General features: G+C 38.2%; 1 protein-coding gene across 2 annotated transcripts in view; it reads left to right on the forward strand.

Moving 5' to 3' along the window:
* Nucleotides 1-9,483: 9,483 nt before the first annotated feature.
* The window catches only part of LOC113022269 (SLIT-ROBO Rho GTPase-activating protein 3-like), a 35,872-nt gene continuing 23,702 nt past the window's right edge, over nucleotides 9,484-21,653 (forward strand). For both annotated transcript variants that reach the window (XM_026167485.2, XM_026167484.2), the window contains exons 1-2: nucleotides 9,484-9,986; nucleotides 16,978-17,173. In XM_026167485.2, the coding sequence (XP_026023270.1) occupies nucleotides 9,920-9,986; nucleotides 16,978-17,173 (263 nt within the window). In that variant the 5' untranslated portion in view covers nucleotides 9,484-9,919. The remainder of the gene's footprint in view (nucleotides 9,987-16,977; nucleotides 17,174-21,653) is intronic.

Below are 21,653 nucleotides of genomic sequence, written 5' to 3' on the forward strand. Positions count from 1 at the left end.
GAAATTTCCTGTTTCCACAGGGTAATTCCACTCCAGATCAACAGTATACAACCTCACGATGTTACCATATCAATATCAAAACATTCTGATATTGCTTTAAAAAATAAAAGCATTTTCAAACTGCCCATATCTGAGTTGCTCCTGGAACAATTTCAAAATGCTCTAAAATGGCACATTCCTGTTTCCACAGGGTAATTCCACTTTAGATCAACAGTATACAGCCCCACAGTGATACCATATCAATATCAAGTCATTCTGATTTTGCTCTCAAAAATAAAAGCCTTTTCAAATTGTCCATAATTGACCTAACTTTCAGTGATTTCAAAATGCTCTAAAAAGGAAAATTCCTGTTTCCACAGGGTAATTCCACCTTAGATCAACAGTATACAGCCCCACAGTGATACCATATCAATATCAAGTCATTCTGATTATGCCTTCCAAAATAAAAGCCTTTTTAAATTGTCCATAATTGACCTAACTTTCAGTGATTTCAAAATGCTCTAAAATGGAAATTTCCTGTTTCCACAGGGTAATTCCACTTTAGATCAACAGTATACAGCCCCACAGTGATACCATATCAATGTCAAGTCATTCTGATTTTGCCTTCCAAAGTAAAAGCCTTTTCAAATTGTCCACAATTGACCTAACTTTCAGTGATTTCAAAATGCTCTAAAATGGAAATTTCCTGTTTCCACAGGGTAATTCCACTTTAGATCAACAGTATACAGCCCCACAGTGATACCATATCAATGTCAAGTCATTCTGATTTTGCCTTCCAAAGTAAAAGCCTTTTCAAATTGTCCACAATTGACCTAACTTTCAGTGATTTCAAAATGCTCTAAAATGGAAATTTCCTGTTTCCACAGGGTAATTCCACCTTAGATCAACAGTATACAGCCCCACAGTGATACCATATCAATATCAAGTCATTCTGATTATGCCTTCCAAAATAAATGCCCTTTCAAATTGAGCATATACGACCTACTTTTTTAACGATTTCAAAATGTTCTTAAAAAGAATTTTGCTGTTTCCACAGGATAATTTCACTTTAGGTCAACAGTATACAACCTCACGATGTTACCATATCAATATCAAGTCATTCTGATTATGCCTTCCAAAATAAAAGACTTTTCAAATTGCCAAGATACGACCTACTCTTTTAAAGATTTCAAAATGCTCTAAAAGTGAAAATTGCTGTTTCCACAGGATAATTTCACTTTAGGTCAACAGTATACAACCTCACGATGTTACCACATCAATATCAAGTCATTCTGATTTTGCTTTCAAAAATAAAAGCATTTTCAAAATGCCCATATCTGACTTGATCCTGGAACAATTTCAAAATGCTCTAAAATGGAAAATTCCTGTTTCCACAGGATAATTTCACTTTAGGTCAACAGTATACAACCTGACGATGTTACCACATCAATATCAAGTCATTCTGATTTTGCTTTCAAAAATAAAAGCATTTTCAAAATGCCCATATCTGAGTTGCTCCTGGAACAATTTCAAAATGCTCTAAAATGGAAAATTCCTGTTTCCACAGGGTAATTCCACCTTAGATCAACAGTATACAGCCCCACAGTGATACCATATCAATATCAAGTCATTCTGATTATGCCTTCCAAAATAAAAGACTTTTTAAATTGTCCATAATTGACCTAACTTTCAGTGATTTCAAAATGCTCTAAAATGGAAATTTTCTGTTTCCACAGAATAATTTCACTTTAAATCAACAGTATACAACCCCACAGAGATACGATGTTAAGATCAAGTCACTCTGATTTTGCCTTCCAAAATAAAAGTATTTTCAAATTGCCCGTAGACGACCTACTCGTTTAACGATTTCAAAATGCTCTTAAATTGAAAGATGCTGTTTCCACAGGATAATTCCACTTTAGATCAACAGTATCCAACCCGACAGTAAAACCATGTAAATTTCATGTTGGTCTGATTTCGCCTTTCAAATTAATGGCCCGTCGAATTTGTCCATATGTGATATACTCTTTCAATTATTTCAGAATGTTTTAAAAATGAAAATTGCTGTTTCAACACATATTGGGTTTTCATTTTGAAAAGCAAAATCAGACTCAATTGATTATGACAGAATTGAATCATAAAGATGATGTAAAAGGAAGCTGAAATTGCCACTAGGTTGTAATTGATAGTACGTTTATATTTTAAGTCTGTGGAAAGATGTCATGGTTGGTTTGCAAGCTGTTTTGTAATTTCTTTATTTAGAATGACATCTTTCCACAGACTTAAAATAGAGCATTCCGAAATCACTGAAAGTTAGGTAAGTTATTGACATTTTCAACAGGCCATTATTTTGGAAGGCAAAATCAGAATGACTTGAAATTGAAGTAGTACCATGGTGTGGATGTACACTTTTGATCTAACATGGATTCATCCTGTGGAAAGAGCAAGTTTCATTTTTAGAGCGTTCTGAATTCTTTAAAAGAGTAGGTCGTATATTGGCAATTTGAAAAGTCTTTTATTTTGGAAGGCAACATCAGACTGATTTGATATTGATATGGTATCACTGTGGGGTTGGATACTATTGATCTAAAGTGGAATTATGCTGTGGAAACAGCAATTTTCCATCTTAGAGCATTTTGAAATCACTGAAAGTTAGGTCAATTATGGACAATTTAAAAAGGCTTTTATTTTGGAAGGCATAATCAGAATGACTTGATATTGATATGGTATCACTGTGGGGCTGTATACTGTTGATCTAAGGTGGAATTACCCTGTGGAAACAGGAATTTTCCTTTTTAGAGCATTTTGAAATCACTGAAAGTTAGGTCAATTATGGACAATTTGAAAAGGCTTTTATTTTTGAGAGCAAAATCAGAATGACTTGATATTGATATGGTATCACTGTGGGGCTGTATACTGTTGATCTAAAGTGGAATTACCCTGTGGAAACAGGAATGTGCCATTTTAGAGCATTTTGAAATTGTTCCAGGAGCAACTCAGATATGGGCAGTTTGAAAATGCTTTTATTTTTTAAAGCAATATCAGAATGTTTTGATATTGATATGGTAACATCGTGAGGTTGTATACTGTTGATCTGGAGTGGAATTACCCTGTGGAAACAGGAAATTTCCATTTTAAAACATTTTGAAATCACTGAAAGTTAGGTCAATTATGGACAATTTAAAAAGGCTTTTATTTTGGAAGGCATAATCAGAATGACTTGATATTGATATGGTATCACTGTGGGGCTGTATACTGTTGATCTAAGGTGGAATTACCCTGTGGAAACAAGAATTTTTCATTTTAGAGCATTTTGAATCGTTAGAAGATTAAGTCAATTATGGACAATTTCAAAGGGCCATTACTATGAAAGGCAAAATCAGACTGACTTGATATTGATATGGTATCACTGTAAAAAGACTGTGGTTGGAAAGTGTTGATATAAAGTTCAAATAGTATTTGGAAATACGACTTTTGCTTTTAAGAGCATTATTAAGTCATTGAAAGAGTAGTTCAAAAATGAAGATTCACAGGGCTTTTACTTTGAAATCCAAAATAAGATGGCCTTGATAGTGACAGGGCACAATTAGGGTACAAGGCTGTGTCATATAGATCTAACATTAGAGTTTGTATAAAAAAAAAAAGCCTAAATTATATGTTATTATGTTCTTAACATATCTGTTAATTCACTCGAAGTTGGCTTTTATTTTGAAATCCGGTTTCCACATCCATTCCCGTAATACTTTGAATACACAGGGAACGTAAAACAAACTGGAGGCTGGCTTGACTGCAAGTCTCGAATTGGAGGCTGGCTTGACACCAGTGTGGAAAAGGTGTGGCCGGTGACAAACAGTTTTGCGCAATGGCCTACCTCACAATAAGCGGTGTCAGACACTGCAAAAACCACACATCACCGACTCCACACAGACAGAAATGATTTAGCCTGACAATTAACCATGTTTACTCTGAGCACCTCGGCTCAAATGTAGTTATACCTCGCAGAGACTGCAGCGTGACAGTGTCGCTTTCAAAGAAAAGCAGCTTGTCCGTACATTTCGAAGCCGTGGCATCACCGAGAAAAAGCAGGTCGTGGTTCAAAGGAAGCATACTTTAAAGAGGATGTCATAAAGTTAAGGTCAGCAACGACATAGTTCAGTTTCCCTTTGGTATTGAGAAACGTTTATTTTTAGCGTCCTTTAGATGACTTATGAAGAGTCATAGAAACATGTGGTTTTTGTTGATGACGTGTTTGTGTACCGAAACTAATTGATGACCTGTTTTGGAGTTAGATGGCTCAGGTATGTTTTTTCTTCTTTTTTCTTTTCTCGGTGACATCATGTTATTATCATTTTACTACTAAATGACAAATTAAATAAAAATAAAATCAGCAAGAAACACGACATTTTTGAACTGGTGAACCTAATTAATTATGAAGAAATTATGGCACTGGTAGCTGGTAATTTGTTGCTTGCTTATTAAACTGTTTACCAGCAGAGGGAGTCATAGCTTTACCGTTCCTCAGTAGCATTGTGCGCGTCCTTCTCATACAGGGGAGGAGAATCAACACAAAGCTTCAGTTCCTGTTGGCAAACATTTAAGTATAATGTCCACGAATGAGCAGATCTGAATCACTGTGAATTAAGCTATGAAAACAAATATGCATTCGTGTTGCTTGCCTTTCAGAAACATGTATGAACGAAATGTATCAAGGTTTCCATAATGACCTCAGCAGAATACCTTATCATACACCAAAATAAAGTTATGTTCAACAAAATGTATTAAGGGAAACAAAAAAAACAAAACAAAAAAACAAACAACAAAATACTCTTGTCCATGTAAAAAGGTCTAACTATTACAACTTGATTAAAACCCACAGTGGGCATACACTTGCCATTGGATTCTTAATGCTGTGATGCAATGTAATAACTAAAGTGATAACAAGAAAACACTAATATTTTACAAATCTGTCAAAACCACATTTAAAACAAACAAAAACAAAAATAGTGAATTCACTGAATTGAATTCAACTTTTTGTTTTTCCCCAAATTTGAGCAAATCTCATGTATTGTTTAGCCACTAAAAATATTTTTTTCTGTTCAGGAGTGCAGGTAAACAAGTGTAGTTTGACAATCTAATAAAAAAAATAATGTGGAAATTCATTTATAAAAACAAACATTATAGCTGAGCGTTAAAATAGTCATTTTAGTTAAAGAGCTTCCACATACTGGTGGATTAGCTATTATAGAAACATAAAACATGATTTTGGTAATACCAAAGTACCAGAGCTGTAATGACCAATACTATGAACTGCTTTGGGGGATGATTGGGGAAACTTTAGCATTAATTAAGCATTAATCATATAATGATTTAAGTTAGGCATCTTTATTAGCTTCCTGAAGGACCCTAATCTTTCCTTGGTGGAGACCTGGATGATTATTTTGCCCATAAAGACCTGGATGTCATTAAAGTTTCCTTAGCAAAGTTACACACAAGTTTTTCCACATTATTTTCAAACCCACCCAACTTTTAACAGGTACACAGTTAGTTGGTGAGTAACTTTTCCACAGAAAAAATTAGAAATTGCGATTGTTAAGATTGCATGATAGGGACTGCAGATTTCTCAGGGGCTTTCCACCAAGAGCTCGCTGAGAGATTTCCCCCAAAATTTAGGGCAAAGGAAGATGGGGATCTCTTGTCACATACCAAAATGCAATTTTTTCACAGGCTCGATTATCCCTGTCCTACACACCACTTTACATTGCTCTGAGACAAAAACACATTTTGGGAGAACTAAAGATGAAAGACGTTGCACACATTTGCACTTGAGATCATACAGGAAGTCATTTGACAGAAGGTGTCAGCAAATTGTGTGAAATGCACTTCTCATAGGGGAAATGCAGAGCAGAGCAACACACTTTCTCTGGGGAAGTGTTTTATCACTGTTAACGCAGCAGTGCACACCATGTTTAGTTACACCAGAAGGCTTTTCTTATAGCCCAACTTTCACCAATTACAAACAAAGTAAGAATCAGCTTGTTTTGTTGACACTTCAAGACTGATAATGCAAAAAGAAAGAAAGAAAGAAAGAAAGAAAGAAAGAAAGAAAGAAAGAAAGAAAGAAAGAAAGAAAGAAAGAAAGAAAGAAAGAAAGAAATAAAAAAGCTCAACACATGGAGATGATGGAGTTGATTAAACTCAGATAAATAAAAATTCTGAGTCTGATAGAGATGTTGCACTTGAACACAACCATAAGGAACAATAGGTGTAGAATTCAAGTGGAAAACACGAGATCTGCTTGGTCTCAGAAACTACAGTATTATTTCCTTGGGCAACAACAACTGCTTGTACTGGTATGCATAATTTCACATACTCTGACATCAGTTCTAAAATTTTTGAAAGCTCTTCTATGCTAAATTCTGTCACATGCAAAATGTTTGGGGGTTTACTTGCATTTAAAGCTTATTTCCAATTCCTCCCACAACATCTCAGCTGGAGTCAAATGTGGGCTTTGACTAGGCCACTAGTCTCGCCACATAATCCAGCATTTCTTCTTCTTTTTGAGCAATTCTTTGGTGGATTCACTAGTGTCTCATTGAAGGCTCCACGTCATCTTTTGGACAGATGGCCTCACATTATCTTTAAGCACTCTTTGCTGTGATTCAGACATACGAATCAAGCGCCGCAACTCCTCAATCTTTGAGGCAGGGGAACAAACCCAGACTGTTACATAGTCACTGCCATGCTTCACAAGTGAACTGAGCTTCTTCTCCTAAAAATCTGCCTTTGGTTGTTGCCCAAACATGTTTGCTGTTACTGTAGCCAAACAACACTATCTTTGATGTGTCTGTCCTGAGCATATTATTCCAACAGACCTGGTCTTTACAGATATGTTTATTGGCAAACTGTAGCTGGTCTCTGATGATATTTTTAGCCAGCAAAGGATTTTTCCAAGCACACCTCCCATGCAGGTCACATTTCTGCAGTCGCTTTCTGATTGTAGCCAAAATCACTTTGACACCAACAGTTGCAAGAGTCACCTGCTGATCCTGTGATGAATTTTCTTGTTATTGTAAATTGGTTTCTGCATCAAACACTCCACTCTTGTGGTTGAATTTGCTGGGGTGGAAACACCACTGTGAACACTACTTGTAGATGTTTTATTTTAATTGTAGAGCACAGTTTATTTAAAATCATTTGGACTTTTTTTATTACTTTGTCAGAACTATATGTTACCAATTTTTTCTCTGAAGCTCTTTAGATAGTGCCACGGTGATTCTACACACTTCAGTTTCAAAACGAACACCAACCCTTATATGTCAAAGATTTTATGAGACTTGTTTCACCTGTCAATCTTTAAGAAGCCTGTAGTCACTGGCACCAAATGAAGGATCCACGGTTCTAATTCTATGGATTTAAAGGTGTGATAAAATATTGAGGTATGAATATACTTTTTCACATGGCAGTTGTGTTTTTATTGGCTCAAATGATAGAATTAAATAAAAACGGAAAATCTGTTGACATTTTTTTTCATTTTGAGTGACAGAGTCTGTAGGCACTGTTTGAAAGAAGATCAAAAATTTGCTCCTCCAAATATTTTATGTCAAAAACACCCACACTTGTATCTACATAACTACGAATGGATGTCATGGGTGCACACTAATGACAAAAATATTGCAATGAGCTCACTGTGGCTCCCACACAACAGAAACCAGTGAGCTGAGTGAACAGTATTCCTAATACTGAGATGTGTCCAAACAGAAGAATATTGTTGTGCTGCACGAGTAGAAAGTCAGTATTTTGGCAAAATGTTGGAACTTTTGCAACATTACATTTTTAACTCTGTCATTTCCAAGTTCCCTCAAACTGATGAAATCCTATCATAGTTGTTTCTATATAGTTTTTCTCATAACAAAGACACGTTTATTGCAGCTGCTCCAGGGCTTTGCTTTTCTTTTTTTTCTTTCTTTCGTTTTTCTTTTTACTGAGATTCAGAGATTATAGTGCTATGAACCTGGTTTTTTTTAAAGGCTGTGGTTGCAGGAAGTCGGAATATTTCATAAGAACATTTTCACACATGTAGCAAACACTGGGTGTGATTTTCAGGCTGCACAACATGTTCTATTACATCAGTTATAAAAGTGGTGCACAAGACTAAATATAATTTTGTGTTGGATAATTGTTTTGCAAAGTAGAATAAATACTTTTACTTAGCTAAAATGTATAATTGTACTCGAGCAGCTTAAGTAGTGCACAAGTTGTATAATCACAATATCTCTGAATTGCCAAAAGTAAAGATACCTTATAGAATACCACCTTTCAGAATCAAGTGCATTGTATTATATTATATTGTCTTTAGTTTTTTTAGTTGTTGATTATTTTAATTGCTTATATGTAAATGGGTAGCCTAATGTATACTAATTAAATTTTTCACTTCAGTTCAATTTATATTTAAATAGTGTCAATTCACAAGGCATCTTACACTGTAGGGTAAAGACCTTACAAAATATGAAAGAAAACTCAAACTATCGGGCAACTCCCTATAAACAAAAAACATGGGGAAAGTGGGAAGGAAAAACTCCTCTCCCACAGGAAGAAACCTCCCAGAACCCCCATGGCTCTGGGAGCCATCTCCTGTGACCGGTTAGGTGTGAAGGGAAAAAAAAGAGTGCAGAGGAGGACAGGACCAAAGGGACACTATGGAAGAGAAAACAGAGCTTAATAAATACGAAAACTGTTTTAAACATTTGTAATAGTGGTATATAAACATGAGAGTTGGGTAGAGAAGAAATGCACAGTGCATCATGGGAAGCATCCCAGCAGCCTAAGGCTATTGCAGCACAATGAAGGAAGGATTCAGGGTCACCTGATTCCAGCTCTAACCATAAACTTTATCAAAAAGACATGTTTCAGCCTGCAGCCTGTGTGTGAAGTGCAACAATGTCATTAATCTGCTAAATAATAAGACGCGAAAGGGTTAAAATAGATGCTAATAATAATGCAATAAGCGCTTCTAAAATATAGGGAATTACAAGCAAGAAGTAGTATAAGAAATACTTCAATAAAACAAAAGTACTTTAAACCTGTACTTAAGTAAACCGGTCGAGTAAATGTACTCGGTTACAATCCTACTGGTCCTCTGCATACATTGTGTATATAACGTGTATTTTCCTTAATGTTTAGACTAAGAATATTTGCAATGACAAATCTTTGTTCATCACCGGAGCTATAAGTAAATTGGTTTAAATATAATCGCATCTGATTAATCCACGCTACTCCCTCTGTTCCTGTGCTCTGCCAGGTTTACGCCGCTGATGTTCTCGAAACAGATCAGCTAAATCCCGATCATCCACAAACAATATTCCCCTCAGCTCCAGACATCTTCTCTGTTATTGGCAAAGGCTTTTCGGTTCACACACAGGGGGAATCTTAAATCATCCATGAAAAGAAAAGTGGTGAGGGAAGAAGGGAGGGAGCTGGAGGAGGAGGAGCCTCGCGTTGACTTTCACATCCATTCAGCCTTTTTTGCTGCAGCATTGAACTTGCAGAGAGAGCGAGAAAGGGTGAAAAAGGGCAGTCTGGACGTGCAGAAGGCGCTCTGTGCTATTATCACTGGGACTAGTAGGTTTCCTAGCCGAGGCTTTATGAAATGTAAATAAAAAAGGGGACCGCTTTGCGATTCACTGAGGAGTGTTGCTGAAGAGGAGGGGCTGGGGACCAAGAGAATAATTATGCACTTTTAGATCGACGTCGCCCTGAACGCAGCGCAGCAACATCGCAGAACCTCAAGTGCGTTTAATCTCCGAAGTTGTGTGTGTCAAGCGGGCGATGATTCACGTCTGATTGTTGCTGTACTATATGGAGAGGACTGCACAAGGGCTAACGCTGCATCGTGGCTACTGAGATTCCTGCCTGAGGATTGCACAATCTGTTCTCCCCAAAAATGTCATCTCAGGCGAAAGTCAAGAAGGACAAAGAGATTATTGCCGAATATGAGACCCAAGTGAAAGGTTGGTAACGCGCAGGCCCGAACGTATTGTTATTGTCTGTGTGTAGGCACAATTGCGTAACTTTACCACAAGCTTTATTTGGCTTCAGTATGCAGTCTTGTGGGCTGGGACAGATTTTATAGTTGTGTGCGAGTCATTTGTTTTCACCAGAAAAAAACGTCTTTTAGTTCATGCATTCAAGCGTTAACTCCAGTTGTCCATCTGGGGTGAGGTTATTACTTGAAATTACCTTGGGTTAACCGGTATCTGTGTTGCGTTGTGTTGAGATGAGTGTCAGGGTTGTGGCATGCCTAGTCTGTATACATATGTGCCAGCTATTAGACCGTCATAATTTGTTTAAAAGTGAAGCTGTTTTATTTGTTTTGTTTTTTTGTTTTAGTTTTTTTTTTCTTTTTCTTTTTTATAGTTCTACCAATCAGGTAACCTGAGATTTCCCCCCATATGTATTTAGTTAAACATGTAAATATATCTAGTAAAAAGCCAAAATTAAATGATACGGTTTTAGTCTTTAAAGGGAGTATATTTATGAGTTTTCCCGTCACACTGTAAGGATAAGGAGTGATTGCTCAAGAAGGTCACACAGCCAACAGTTCAGAAAGTCCATAAATAATGTATGCTGTCTGTATGAATTATGAACCATGAAAGGATTTCACTGTCTGCCACTAAATATGTGACTGGCTAAACCACCCAGAGAGAGAAAGAGAGAGAGGCGAGGCGGGAACACTGATGCTGGATTGGAGCAGACAGTGCAGGTTGTAAATGGGTGGGATATCCTCCCAGCCATTTAGAGATAACTTTAGACGGTACTAGGTCTCAACGCTTGGTGCATCAGCTATCAGGGAAGTAGTTTTATGTAAGGCTACCGCAAAGACAGGGCAGCTTCCTTATACCATAGGTTGATATTTTTCAAACTAGGTAGAACTGGAAAGGTCATTCAACTAGTTCATCAGTCCAATGAGAAAAAAAATAAAAATACAAAAATGAACTGAGATACTAATGCTTGGCAGATAAATATGTGCAAACCTAGTAAGACATTCCAGTTTGGGTTTGGTTTCATAAATATTAACTATAGGTACTTTAGCTAATTAACTTGTCATATTGCACATACATTGTCTAGTAGCAGGCATTTTTCTGTCACTGCAGCACCAAAATAAGCTTGACTATTTTGGTTATGCGACAAGGCAGTGCGGAGCTAAGCACTTTTGCCTCACAGCAAGAAGGTCCTGGATTTAAATCCAGCGTGGGGCCTTGGCGTGTGGAGGTTCTCCTGTGTCTGTGTGGGTTCTCTTCAGATTCTCTGGCTTCCTCCCACAGTCCAAAGTCAGGCATGCGGTTAGGTTAATTTGTGATACTAAATTGACCATAGGTGTGAATGTGAGCATGAATGGATGTCTGTTTCTCTGTGTTAGTCGTGCGACAGATTGACTCACGACCTGTCCAGCTTGTAGCCTGCCTCTCACCGCATGAAGGTTGGATAGGCCCAACACCCACAACCCAGAATTAGATAAGTTGAAAAAAATGGTTGCATGGACAGATATTGTACATATAGGCCTCTCTACACTTACTTTGATGAGATTTAGATTAGACAATCAGCACTTCTTTGAAATCTGTACAGTAAGTTAGCGATAGTGGATGGCTTGCTTAAAGGAGCAAATGGCTAAGCTTATACTAACCCCATTTACCCAGTCACACATATTCACAAAACCACTTTCTTCTATACCTAAACTCCAGTCTCCCTTTTTTGCCAGAATTAAACCTAAACTAAGTCCGGCATTGATTTTTTTTCATCATTTCATCTTTGTTTGAAAGGTTAAACTATGATTGTTATAGGCAATTAAAATTTTTTATATCATGATATGAGACTAAATGAATGTTTTAATTTCACACTGGACCCCAGCAGACATTAAACTCATTAATTTTCATGACATTATCATCATATACTAGGAATATGCTAATATATCAGCTTTATGACATCAGCTGACTTATTGGATGTTTATTAACATTTTGGAAAACAAAATGAACAAACACAATCATCTGCACTGGTTATCAGTTAAGAGCTTATCTTAAACGTTGGCATCAGCCCAAAATTTGACCCAGAATGCTTCTTGTTATATACACACATTAGACCTCATTGCTGTTCTACAAGGAAATGTCAAGAGCTTATTAGCATGTGTCTGGAATGAAGAGTATGATAAGCATTTTCAGTCAGAGGTGTGGTGGAGTTTCTCCTTGTCACTATCTCTGTTTGTTTGTTTGTCTCGTGCACTCGTATTCAGACGCTCTTCCTCCGGTCTACACATCAGCTCTGCAGTTGTTAGAGCGCCATCATCTCGATTTCAGGAAAAGCTTTTAAGCTGACATCTTAAGCTCATTTGCAAACTGAGCTTGGATCGGTTCGGAGCTGTGGGAGCTTTATTCTGACACTGACACTGGCCTCCAATAATGCTGAATTGCTGATTGCACAGCAGTTCAACACACAAGCCTAATGCACTTTGTGGCATTTTTCAACATGCCACATTTCAGCAGACAGTCAGGTCTCAGTTACAATTTACGTGGGAGTTTATGTTTTCAAATCACATAAAATGTGTTATAAAATTCTAATTATTATTAAATCTTTCTTTATACTGTTTATAGTATTTCCTTATTCAGCTGAATATTGTTGTTCTAGAGTGTGTAGCTGAGCACCCCGAAGTGTCTCTAGGCTTCTGTCTAATCTGACACTAAAGCACAATTAAATGAGGGGATGCCCCTGTCATGTGTCATTCTGGACTTCTAGTTTTAAAACCCATTATCTTTAATGCAATTGGATCAGTTTGGAGTCGTATGCACTAATCGCTGTAATAGTCCATAACACAAAACCTTTGCAAGATGTGCTGTTGCTATGCTACTACAGAATGAAAAGCAGAGTAGAGTAGTATGAAGTGGAAACGCTTGTGACATTTGTGTTTACTGACAATGCATTTGTAACAACACAGGTGTTAGAATAAGCTCTCTTTCTGACCCCATATTCACTGCAGATATACATCCAGACATACCCCCTTCTGGGTATTCATCAGCTTGAAATAATGCACAGAATGATGCTGTCTCAAAATGACAGTGAAACGACATCTTTGTTGCCTGTTTTTTGGTATCATGTATTAAATGCTGTGCTGACAGTTGAGTTTCTTACCCAGTTTAAAGTGAAAATTGCCTGGAATTCTGATGTTTTTTGGCCTTTGGCTGCACAAACTGTGAGGAGAAGTAATGAAATCTCAAGCAAATAGATTATAGAGTCATGCCATAGCTATTATTACATTAGGAAGACACGTGTCCACAGAACACAACCTTGATTTGTACCAAATTATGTCAACGTGTCACTCTGGGTTAGACTTTGTATGACTAGCCATGCATGGCTAACTAACCCCAGAGATTGCTGCTGGCCATCGCAGTAACTACTAAGCTAGCTTGAATGGGATATGTGGGTGCCAGTGATATGTGATATTTGTTCCTTTATCCTGCAGTGATGCAGGAGCTCAAATAGGGGGAAATTATGGTTCAGCTGTGGTTGTGCATTGGCACGAAATGCACAACCACAGCTGCAGAATGCGCACCTACCTGCACAGAGTGTTTGTTGTCAGATGGGGGCAGTGACAAAAAATGTGTTACAACCAGTCTGTGAGCTACTCCTGCACGTGCTGTTGTTGGTCAGCAACAGAGAAGGTCAGAGTTTTAACATACAAAGAGCCAAAGTGAAAACAAGTGTTAGAAACAAAGTGTCCACTGTAGGCACCATCTATAATTTCCATACTATATTTTTTCTTTTTTTTTCTCTCTTCATCCATTCATGGTGAATGATGTTGCCCCCAAACGTTGGTCCTTGTTCTGGCTCACGTGTTAGCCAAAAAGCATTCTGCTGTACTTATGCTATTACGGTTATGTACATTGTCTCTTACCACACCACACCACAATTGTGCTTCGGTTGCACCAGTTGTGCAAAAAATACAGTATGAAAAATATAGACTGCAGTTGCAGTGGACAGCTTTAATTGTTTGTAACTCTCAGTTTCAATTCAGCCCTCAGCAGCTCAAGCAAGAGCCCACAGACTGATTAGGTTACATATTTTTAACACAGCCAGGTAGACAGGGTGTCTGAAGCTGCCACCACCACCACTACCTACCACCACTAACCCATAATTTCTCCATTCAACTGATGCACAGTATCATGCACATTAAGCACTGTGCAGTTGGGATTTGGAGGACCGCTGGGGAGCAAGTCTGCATTGGTTAAAAACACCATCTCAGAAAGCAAATGCATACACAAATAGACACCATTTTGATACCATAAATTAGAAATAATTTGTAGAGCTACAAGGCAACAAGCAAAGATGCCCCCAAATTCAGGTTGGGTTTGCTGTCTGCGTACTTTGTACTTCCTCTATGATGCAAGCAATTATACAAGTTCTCTTTATTTAATTAAGCTGCAGGGTTACCATCTAAGTCTCTGTAAGCAATTATTTTTTGCTGAACATGCTTGGTAAAGTTACCACTGCGTCTCTGGATGTTAACCATATGGTTTAGAAGGGGAATAGCTACAAATGTCCTATTAGTGAATTTCCACAAGCCTTTAGGTGTGGAACATTTTATTCACTTTGGCTGCACACTGTTCTCATGCAGAGGAAGCATGTCTGGCTCAGTATTTTATGGCTCTTGTGTCACCAGTGAAAAGATAGAAAAGTGTCAGATTTAGAGAGCTTTTGACGCTTTTTTCAATGTATATAATTCACTTGAACTCCTTGCTAGCTCTGTGTAATTATGCATTACACTGCAAAGGCTTGAATGATTCATCGAAAGTACTGCAGTATTGCACAGTCCCTAGTAACAGTTTAAGTTCTAAAAATAACATGCTCACAGGAGAGCAAGTGCAAATATCACAAGTCTGTTTGATGTTTCCTTTATAAATTTGTGCAGTGAAATCAATTTACATCAACTCATTATATTGTTTGCTCGCTCTTTTAAACTCTCCCCATACGATTAAAATTATTTCAGTCACAGAGGCCCACAAATTGTGCTGTTCAGTGGTCTATTTTAGCACATAACCATTCCTTCTGTTCTGAACCCGATTGCTGTCTCATTCATCATCACAGGCTGTTTGTTGAGTATTTCGAAGCAGAGTAAGTTGCCCTTGTCCTTGGCCATTATGCTAAACAGACTGACTGCTGCGACTGTCAGAACAGGGAACTGGCCTGCTCTCATTGAAATGCCTCCAGAGGCATGTAACCAGGCAACTGGGCAACTGTGGGGACCATGAGGGGTACATCTCCAGATAGCAAGGGACTACATATTTACACAGATTTTCTCACTCTCTCTCACTCATTCACATTTTTCGCACACAGTCGTTTGGGGGAGGATTAAAAAGAAAAAGAAAAACCTTTTATTCTAGATACAGGAGCACCATTTAGATGCTAACAAATGGCCTTTTCTTCTGCTGAGCAATCTTTTCCATTGATACATTTATACAAAGTGTCTTTCAGTCCTCAGGATCTTATGCATGGTTGTAACAGAATGTCATAGTGGAATCTTCAGCCATCTCAGCTGTATCTTGTTGTCTTGTACAAAGAGAAGCGTTGTTTACCCCGCCCCCTTTGTAGTTCTATGACTGATTAATCCAGAGATGTAAATTTACCAGTGATTCAGTTCAGCGTGGTGTATGGTAAAATAACTACTGCTCTCTCTGAGATCTGTGATAATGCAGGAGAAGTCTGGGCAGGAAGTTAACATGGTTGTTTATCTGCTTTCAGCAAAATTACGCAGCACTAAAAATTTCCTCAGCAAAATTCTGCAATACAGAGTGATAGTTACACGGAAGCTATGATTAAGATTTAACGAAACATAAAAGTGCTACATAAGAGCTGTTTACTGTTTTCAGCATCCGTTCTAGCCAACTCCTATGGATCCTTGCTGCTTTTTTGTATGCGCATTGGCAGTAGCAGGGTATTTAAACACAGCCCTCAGTCCTGACATGATATATGGTTCACAGCCAGCAGCCTCTTAACCTTCGGATTTATGACAGCCTTGCCATAAACTGTACGTGGAAGACATTGAATGTGATTTGTTTTCCTTTTTAGTGTTAATGTAAGACTGTAAAGGGGATTTTACTGTTTTATTTGATGTTTTTATTACCTGAAATCCCAGAGGTATTCAGGAATAACCAGTTGGAATACCAGTAGGGACTGTCTGGTCGTGGTGGGGGTAAGTCATTAAAATATGGCCACAGAGAAGAAGTTCAGGAAGGTAAATAATTATATTAGCTTTAGAGTAGAAAAACATGTCTGAATACCTCCTGAAAATTGACCGACATACTCAATATAAAAATCTAAAGCTTGTACTAATATTGCTTCTCTATCAAACATCCAATATTGTCCCAGCTGTATTTATAAAAAAGGACTGAAATACATTTATCCCTAATTCTCATTTTCAATGAACAGAATCAGACTTTCCAGATGTCATGAAAAGAAACCACAGTAATCTTATAATTGTAAGAATGCCTATGATTTGTTTTCTCAAGTCAAACTTCTCTTAAGGCTCGCTCAGCACAATGCATTTTGAGAAGCTGACCTATTTTATATTTTCTCTGCTGTCTGCTGTAATCATCAGACTTGCATCTCATATACACGTGTGCTACCCCAGCATTTGGTCCCCCCCCCCCCCACCCCACATGCACACCACCACCTCGTTCACCACACGCACAAACTCAGACAGCAGACAAATACAGTTTGACGTCCGGTTTTATCCAATTGTGACGACTTTGCTCTTTTATTAGTGCCTGCGCTAGCTTGATTGTATCCTTACATATTTGTGTTTACATGCTTTGCTCAATCCACTGTGGAAAGATTGTGGGTTTAATTTTGACCTGCAGCCCTGTTTGGCAGACAGAAGTAAGGCCCAGCATGCAAGCCTGATCCACCAGAGAGTCGGTATTTATTCTGAACATAGTCTCCCTTTTTGATATGCAGAGATCCGTAACCAGCTGGTGGAGCAGTTCCGCTGTCTGGAGCAGCAGTCCGAGTCCCGGCTGCAGCTGCTGCAGGACCTGCAGGAGTTCTTCCGCAGAAAGGCCGAGCTCCAGCTTGAGTACTCCAGAGGCCTGGACAAACTGGCTGAGCGCTACTCCTCCAAGATCCGCTCCTCCAGAGAGCACCAGCACTTCAAGTGAGTCCAGCCAAAGACTTTTGCACAGTGGAACATTTGTATCCCATGTGTCTGACTGGTAAACAACCCCCATATATTTGATGCTGATTGCTACACAGACAGTTAAAACAGAGACAAAGGAAAAAGAGAGAAGGGATAAACAGAAAAATTTAAAAAAGAAACAGAGGGGGGATGAAAGCAGAAGAAATGACCTGAAATGAAGCCAGGGCCAAGGAAGCTTGTGGCCTCAGGCTGCTGCGTTTTTTCCAACTAGGTCAGACTCTTTACCACCACCCCCCTTTCTTTTCTCTGTGGCTGTCATTTTATTTCCATTCTCAAACAGCTTCTTCATGCCAGGGTGCTACTCAGATACTCATGTTTTCTCAATGGATGCAGGAAATAAATCACAGCTTCATTTAGAAATCTAAAGAACCAGACAATAGGGGTTATTTTACTTGGGTTTACTTAACTGGCTTAAGCTGTTTGTATGTGGGAGATTACTGGTGATGAAACAAGCACACCCTGCAGTATGCTGAGAAGCCACTTCCTCTCTGTTAAAACCAGCCTGCAACAGACTCTTGACTTTCAGATCAAGATCTGTAGTTCTGTTGTGTATGCTGCCCATTGCCATTTATTCCTATAGAAGTCCAAGCCAAAAAAAGAATACTTATGTTTTCTGAAAATCACAGTTATAATTATTTGTTTGTTTAGCAATTCAGCAATTAATTAAAAACAAAAATAAACAATCAAATTAGATTTTAAGAATAACAGTTAAAAATACAGAAAAATGTGCCTTTACTTATTTTGACAAATGAAAGACTATCTGTCATAGCAATGATTAGCAATATAGAAAATTACAGCATAGGCATCCATTCATGTGACCTAGCTGTGTAAGTCAGGCATAACTAACTCGTTGGTTTATTCAGGAGAGGTCTTTCCAGCTCTCTTTCAGCCTCTCCAGCCAATTGGACAGGAAGCGTAATCATGGTGGAGAGCTCCACCACTGACACATTGATAAATGGAGCATACCCTCAAAGGGAGACCCCTATTAGGAAAAACCCTCTCATGGCTTCTCTCATCCCACTGTCCCAGATTTCCCCCTGCCATAATATATTGTTATCACTATATCCGTCTGTCAAAAGCTGGATTCCTTACTTGAAGACTCCATTGAAATGACTGGATGAAGTCTCAGTCATTATTAATACTGTGCGGTCCTCTCTGTTGGAGTCTTAGAACAAGCTCTGCACTCTCACTTTGATAGTTTATTTCAAACAGCGAAAACTTATTGCCCACTTTTTTCTTATCAGTCGTCCTTTCATATTTTAATTTGCAGCTACTAAAAGGGCTATCAGGAGAACATCTGGGAACATTTTCAAAACCTCCTATACCAAAGTGCTACCTGTGAGAAAATTCAAATCGCTCTATGTTTCAAAACGCTGTTTTTGGTGTCGTTTGTAGCAGTTAGTAGGTGCGCTGTGTGTTTCACTGTCACTAAATTGTAATTCATATGAGGGTGGCATTCTCCTAAAGGTTTCTTGAAACAAGTGTTGTTGTACTTGTTATAGTTGTACAACAATGGCACATAAACTGTCCTAAAAACTTGACGAGCAGCCAACCGCAAAACATTGGCAGTCAGGTCAGCACCATCCCATGTCCTGGATCAAACAACTGCTCTGCTTGAAAGGAGTGCCTATAGGGAAAGGATAGCTTGTTCATGTTCTTTTCAAAGAGTTACAGGATGAAAAGAAAAGCAAAAAGAAAAAGCTGATGACCAGTACTCAAAATTACCTTTAGAACCACACATCTAGTGTTCACTGAATCCTCATCAGAAATATTCTCAGTGGATTTGTGGCTGTCAAGATGCCATTCTTAAGAAAGGGAAACAGGTAGGAGCAGCTGATATATGCCTAATTACATAAGTACTGGACTGAAAATCAGTAGCAACAGATCATATGGAATAGTAGTTCAAATCATAGTAAGTATGCACAGAAGAGATCAGCGGAGAGGTAAACAGTGAGTGACTACATTCATCAAAAACACAAGTAAAGCATGGTGGACTCTGTCATGCATTTCAGCTTGTTAATATTGATGGAATTATTAATGCAGAAATGTACAGTCGGATTTTGGAAAGTGCCAACACCTTCATTTTTCAGGATGAAAATGATCTCAAAAACACTGCCAATGCAGTAAATGCATTTATAGATATCTGCATATCTATAAATGCAGATTGGCACAGCACTGTAAGATTAGAAACCTTGCCTGGTCTAATGAACCAGTGAGTCTTGATTGTGGCTTTGGCACTGGGATAGTAGGGTCAGGTTTTTGGCATATCCCTTTAGCACCCTTTATGCTGTCGCTCAGGAGGAAGTGCGGGTCATCTACTAATCGGTCCCTGGCTGCTCCAGTCTACATGCCAAATATCCTTGGGCAAGATACCAACCCCAAGTTGCTTTTCAGTGCATAGGAAGAACTTGCATAGAAAAAAGTGCTTGTGTGAATGGGTGAATGAGGCAGGTGGGGAAAGCATCTTGAGTGTTCAGAGTAGAAGAGCGCTATGTAACAACCAGTCCATTTACCATTTTTTGATGGCTGCTTCCACCAGGACATCACGCTCTTCCATATCATGTCAATATGGACCAAAGATTTCAGAGGAATTTTTCCAGCACTACGTTGAATCTGTGCCTTGAAGAATCGAGGAAGTTACGAAGACACAAAGACACATTCAACACATTCAACACAGTACTAGCAAGGTGTACCTTATAAAATGGCCGGTCAGTGTATAATACTGATTATGAATGGGACTGAAACAATGCAGTGTTTATGCCTTGGACAAAAAAAGACAATGACAATGGAAACATGTTCATGTTCAGTTCGTGTGCATGACAGAGTTAATTTTTTCCCACTGAAACAACTTAGGAGTTTAAAAAATAGCACAACAAAAAAGGTTTTGAACAGTCTTAGATTACATTTCAGCATTGTTTTGGATGCACTGAGGGAGCTGGAGAGGGCCTATAGTGCCTTTCTTCTCCTTTGTTATAGTGCAGAAATGAGCGCTAGCTGAAGATTAGAGTGAGCTTCGCCAAGGCAGAAAAACAGCTATAATTCACTTCAAAAAGAAAATGAAAGCATAAATACAATTCTCCACGGATGAAACTGATCAAAGTTTTGCAGCAGTTGAGAGAAAACCAGTCAGGACGACTCTTTCAGTGTGATCTTCAAAACCAATATTAGAGTCAAAAATAACTTCCGTATTTTTGATTCACACTGAAAACGAAGAAGCTGTTGTGGATCAGAAAAAGTGCAGCGGGTTCACCACAAGAAAAGCATCTGTAATTTGAGGTTATTTACTGGAACTAATTGCACAGACAACTGAACCAGACATTGTGTTTTAAGAAAAGTCATATTTTTGAAGCTAAACAGTATTAAGAGCATATGTTACTGCCATGGGATTTCAGCCATGGAAGGATATGTAAGGCTTCTAACTTTACTTGGTGATCGCAGTAAGCAATGAGCAATGATCTAGAATGCAACACTAAGAGATCGAAGAGAATATGTGACACATCCGATATGACTGTACATTTTCACATGTGTATGTTTAGCACTTTTTGAGTCACTATTTGTGACTCTTATTCAGCATGAGTGGTTTCTGTGCAGTCTACTTAAAAGCTAGAGTCTTAAGAGAGATGGTTTTTAACTTGCTGTTTGACTGATAAATAATAGTACTGGGCAGGAACCCATTTGAATAAATTAAAATGACTGTGTAAACTTATCAGTGCTCAGTCTTGGGCGACGTGTCAGTGGTTTCTTATTTAAAAAACTTGACTTGGGGTATAAAAACTTGTAACTAGCATGACTTTATAACTCTACAAAGGGTAGATTTTAGTGCAGCATATTGCTGATACAAACTGAGGTCATCATCTTATTAGACATGGTTGTTTAAAGCACTTATTTTGCTACCTGGGGTTTTAGTGCTGGTTTCTACTAATGACACACTTTGCGGCATGCTGGTATAATCATGACGCATTAGGTTCCCCATTAAATTAAGATGAACTTTTCACATTAAATTTACTGGGAGTTTTCTAATGCTTTCCATCTTAGTTGATAATGTGTTTTTTAGAAGTTATGAAAATGGTGATCTTAGCCCAAATGTCCAAACTCTTCCTTTTGCTCAGGTTGTGTGGCAAAAAGAATTCTGTGGTCTGATTGTCTTTTTCACATCCCCAAAGAAATGCAAACTGTGAAATTAATTCATCCCAAATTCACTGTTCTCCTTTCACAATTCAATTTTGTCTGATTCGCAGCACAGGTCAGCTATTGGCTGATAGCAAAAAATGTTTTATTTTTACTGTGTGCATCCAGCAGTGTCACAGAGCATTTGTATATGCTGTCATGCTAAAGTGTTCTCTAAAGACAAAATGAGAAGAAAAATACCTCCATTAAATCTTTGGTGTGATGATAATTAAACTCACATGTCCTCTTAAGCAAGGAGGCAGCCAGCATG

This window comes from Astatotilapia calliptera, chromosome 5, assembly GCF_964374335.1.
Source record: "Astatotilapia calliptera chromosome 5, fAstCal68.1, whole genome shotgun sequence".
Lineage (NCBI taxonomy): Eukaryota > Metazoa > Chordata > Actinopteri > Cichliformes > Cichlidae > Astatotilapia > Astatotilapia calliptera.